Source organism: Natrix helvetica (assembly GCF_964273705.1).
Source record: "Natrix helvetica genome assembly, chromosome: 16".
Taxonomy (NCBI): domain Eukaryota; kingdom Metazoa; phylum Chordata; class Lepidosauria; order Squamata; family Natricidae; genus Natrix; species Natrix helvetica.
The window spans coordinates 1,699,339-1,704,053 of NC_138563.1; the positions used below are offsets into that span (position 1 = coordinate 1,699,339).

A 4,715-nucleotide genomic window follows, 5' to 3' on the forward strand; every position below is an offset into this window, starting at 1 on the left:
CCCCAAACCGGAATGCGAGGGCATGCAAATGCATGGGCGCCCCCCGAAGCGCCAGCCAGCTGGTCTTTGCGCATGCCGGAGCACTGAAAATCTGAAGTCTAGCTGCCTGGCGTGCAGATGCCTGTTTTTGGCTGGTTTTGGCTAATTTGGGGGGCTGTTTTTCAGACAGTTTGGGGGTCATTTTCAGGGCGTTTTGGGGGGCAAAAATGGGCCAAAAAAGAGCCTGAAATGGCTTCGAAAAGTCCAGAAAACAGCATCAACGAAAAGCAGATGGTGACGGTGCGCATGCCGCAGAGAGGCCTCTGCGTGCCATAGGTTCGCCATCACGGCCTTATCCCCTTCCTCCCTTTTTCTGTTCCTAAGCCTAACCCGGCCCGTTCTGAGGTTGAAGGATCCAAGAACCTCTCTCTACTATATGGGTCAACGAAGAAGATTGGCAGATGTTGCATCAAACCATCTCGGGAAGCAATGTTCCCCAAGGGAGTTGCCTTCAGTGATTAATGAAGACATGATTAATCCAGCCTTGTGAAAAGCTAGAGTCACCCTGATTTGTACACCCTATCAGAAGGGCTGGGCTTGGGGACAATATAAAAAGTCTTTGGCATTGGGGAACGACTTAATTCCTTCCAGAAGTATCTCAGAGACCTGTCAGGTAAGACTTTCTGCTCTTAGCACTTCTCGACGGCGTTCTAACTCAATCCTGACAGTCTACATTTCTGGGGTTGCTTGGATAATTTCTTTCCGCTCCAGCGATGCTGTTAACTGCTGATACAAGCTCCTCCTCGTCTCGCTACTGGGGTTACTGCTCATTGTGCTACTAGAGCGTGCAGCTACTGTTCCTACAATTATAACGTTTTGTGGGTCACCGTGCGTTAAGGGTAATCCAGAGGTGGTATTCTACCGGTTTGGATCCGTTTGCCCGAATTGGTAGCGGAAATCGTGGGTGGCCCCATCTGTCCACCCCTGCTCTACTGCATCCCACTTAGGATCCTTTTTAGTGCATGCGCAGATGTGACTTTTGCGAACTGGTAGGGAAGGTAAGTAAATACCACTCCTGGGGTAATTCATCCAGCGGGGTGTTGATTATACGAAGACGATTCATTATGCCTTTTGTGTATTTTGCTAGAAAGCTTTTTATGGGCCATTTTTGGATGATGAGATACAAATTGTGATAATCCATTAAAATAACAGAGTTGGGAGGGATCTTGGAGGTCTTCTAGTCCAACTCTCCTATACTGTTTACCCTACACCACTTCAGACAAGGGGTTGTCCAATCTCTTTTTAAACACTTCCAATGTTGGAGCTCTCACAACGTCTGGAGGTGTTCCTTCACCAGGCTGTTGAGCTATTGATGCTAAGCGGTTTGATCGTTTCTTTCTTGCAAATGTTTCGTGCCTGTGAAAAGGTGAGAATGTCAAACGTGAACCTTTTTCTCTCTGATTTGCAGGGTTTTTTGGGGACTGAAAATGGCATCTTCTCACCACCAGCATCAATGCAAGCAAACTCCCACTTTGCCCCCTGATCTCTGCAAGACAGCACCGTGCCCACAGGAGCAGCAATGCAAGCAACCCCCGGTTGTGGACGTGCCAACTCCACATGTGCCAGAACCAAAGCCATGTCCTCCAAAGGAGCCTCCGAGTAAGGAGCCACCAGTGTTGGTCATCCCATGTCCAGAGCCTAAGCCGTGTCCTACAAAGGAGCCTCCATGCAAGGAGCCACCAGTGGTGGTCATTCCATGTCCAGAGCCTAAGCCATGTCCTCCAAAGGAGCCTCCATGCAAGGAGCCACCAGCTCCAACTCCATGTCCTCCACAGGAGGAACAGTGTTGTCAACAGAAATCTCAATGCAAGGAGCCACCAGTCATCCCAAGTCCATGCCCGGAGCCCAAACCACCACAAGAGCCTCCATGCAAGGAGCCACCAATCGTGGTCATCCCAACTCCATCCCCAGAGCCCAAACCGCGTCCTCCACAAGAGCCTCCATGCAAGAAGCCACCAGCACCAACTCCATGTCCTCCTAAAGAACCAGAACCATGTCCTCCAAAGGAGCCAACTCTAGATTGTCAACAGAAGACTCAATGCAAGCAGCCTCCAGTGGTGGTCCTCCCAGAACCCAAACCGTGTCCTCCAAAAGAACCTCCATGCAAGGAGCCACCAGTCGTGGACATCCCGACTCCCTGCCCAAAACCCAAACCGTGTCCTCCACAAGAACCTCCGTGCAAGGAGCCACCAGTCGTGGTCATCCCAACTCCCTGCCCAGAACCCAAACCGTGTCCTCCACAAGAACCTCCATGCAAGGAGCCACCTCCCTGTGACCAGCAGCAGCAGAAGAAGCAGCCGTGTTCATGGCCCCTCCAGAATAAGTGAGCGGGTCGGTGAAGAGTCCATCAAGTGTACACCTGACCCCGTCAAACATACCTCATCTTTGTATTCCTTTGAAATGCTTTAAGAAATTCTCCTATTGCAGAAGTCTCACCCTAGGGAATTATAGCAAATTGTAATTATGTCCATAAATGATCGTGTTTCAATTTCCAACCAGAATGGATTTCCCAGTAGAGGCGCAATATAATCTCAAATTTCCTTTTTTGAGGGGGCGTTTTCTCTTTATGTTAACTTTGCTGTTGTATTTATTCTGCCTTAACAGTCAAATAGTCCTCACTTGTAAAGTTTGTAATTACTTCTTATTCTTTGTACCATTTATATATCCCCCAAAGGAGGCGTGATGGGGGGGACTCAGTTGATTTTCCACACCATGGAATTCTCAAGGAACATTGCAAAGGTTGGGTCAAAGCTAGCTTAGACCTCCCCAAAGGTGGACTTTTGGGAAGTGACAGGGGAGAAGGTCCGCTTGTTATTTCAGCTCCTCCCCTTCCCTATCATGACTAACCAGAAGACTACTATTCTTCGGTGACTCCCCGATTCAGTTATTTGTCTTCACCTTTAGAGAAGAGAAATTCCTAGCTCAACCAATCTCCTCTCTGTAGAGAAGAAATTATGATTCTCCAGAGGTTGATCAGACTATAATTGGACCCATGGTCAATGGTCTTATTGGGGAGGATGAGTAGGGATTAGACTACAAACCATATCCCCAGGGCCATAAATTCTTCACCTTGGTTTGGGAAGTCCAACGTTCCTTTAGATATTAAGGGTTGGCAACTTTAAACATTCGAAGAGCCATTTGGATCCGTTTCCCACGGAAAAGAAAACACCGGGAGCAGCAAAAATATTCCCGTGCCTGGCTATTTCGTGAGCGGCCACAAAACTAACATATGTAGTCGAACTAAACGTTCTGTTTACTTCTGAAACTCTTCTTGGATTTATCCCTAGTTAAAGGCACGACCCAATCACAAGACACTGGGAAGTTCTTTGAAGTTCAGGGAGAAGGTCAGGAGAAGCTCAACCTATCAGCTGCCAATGGAATATTGGGGGGAAAGAATGAAACTTTTCAGGGTTTCTCAATTGGAGTTAACGCCCCAAAACATTTAACCTTCAGAAAATCATGGTTTTCGGTACAGTAAATGCAGGTTTATTTGTTTATTGTGAACTGGATTGCAGGAAGCTGATTTTTGCCAGATGACACCTGTAGCAATGATTGGATTGCAAGCGTTTCCCCTCTTCATGTTGCCATAAAGATGCTGAGTCCACACACGTCCGAATTTATCCTTAACCAACTTGTAGATAAATTGAACGAATAAAGGCAAAACAATGAATCCGCTGACTTTTTTTTTTCTTTTGAAAGTTCTACATCCGATTTGGGTTTTAAAAAAAGCACCACAAAAGCATCCATTTTGGTTTCTGGGAACTCAACACTTTTAATAAAAAGAAAAATACTAATTATACAGAGCAAGTAGAGGAATGTAGGGGTAAAGCAGACCGTGGCTGGACAGATTAGGTTAACATCTTCCAGTTCAGCTCCCAAACTAGGCCAACTGAGGTTGACTTCAACAGAACGTCAAACACAGGTAACACACCTGACCAATTTCAGGGAGAGTCTTTCATGCCAAGTCTTACGCAAAGCAACATTTAAGAAATTTGAGATCTGCCAGATCTGATCTGGTGCTAAGATGAAAACTGGGTCATTTGGGAAGTCGATTCGGACTTCCCATATAATCAAAGTCCACAACGTGTAGGTCACATAGAACAGATTTGGAATTTGGAAGCATCTTGGCTTTTATTTTTGACTAAGTGAGGAGAGGTTTGGTGGGTGGCCACTTTTAACTTCTCAGTTTTCTAATTGTACTCCACCGCTAGAGAAGAAGACCTGTACATTTCACACTAAGTTTCCTGGAGGACATCAACTGTTAGATGGTCATCTCGAGATCAGGAATCTCCACATCATCAACAGGAATAGAACTAGTGGGCTTTAGTTTTTGACTAAGGAGGTGGCCTCAAGCAGGTAGCAGAGACAGAGTTTTGATGATGGCCACTTATGTCCTAATTTTTTTCTAGTTGTAGCCCAGTGACAGGAAGGAAGATCTGTCTATTTCGCATAAAGTGTCCTGGAGAACGTCAACCCCTGTTTAGACCAGGGGTCTCCAACCTTGGCAACTTGAAGACTTGTGGACTTCAGCTCCCAGAATTCCTCAGCCGGCAAAGCAAAGCTGACTGAGGAATTCTGGGAGTTGAAGTCCACATGTCAAGTTGCCACGGTTGGAGAGCTCTGGTTTAGACGATCATCTTGAGATCGGGACTTCAGAATCATCAGCAGAAGCACAC

General features: G+C 46.6%; 1 protein-coding gene across 1 annotated transcript; it reads left to right on the plus strand.

The window, feature by feature from the left end:
* Positions 1 to 589: 589 nt before the first annotated feature.
* Positions 590 to 3,709, plus strand: LOC309399694 (uncharacterized protein). The gene is made up of 2 exons (XM_081967753.1): positions 590 to 652; positions 1,448 to 3,709. Exon 2 carries the CDS (start codon positions 1,467 to 1,469, stop codon positions 2,364 to 2,366), a length of 900 nt encoding a protein of 299 aa, XP_081823879.1. The 5' UTR covers positions 590 to 652; positions 1,448 to 1,466; the 3' UTR covers positions 2,367 to 3,709.
* Positions 3,710 to 4,715: the final 1,006 nt, after the last annotated feature.

Excerpts from the sequence above, each read along its gene's own strand:
- LOC309399694 (XM_081967753.1), top strand. The coding sequence starts at position 1,467 with ATGGCATCTTCTCACCACCAGCATCAATGCAAGCAAACTCCCACTTTG.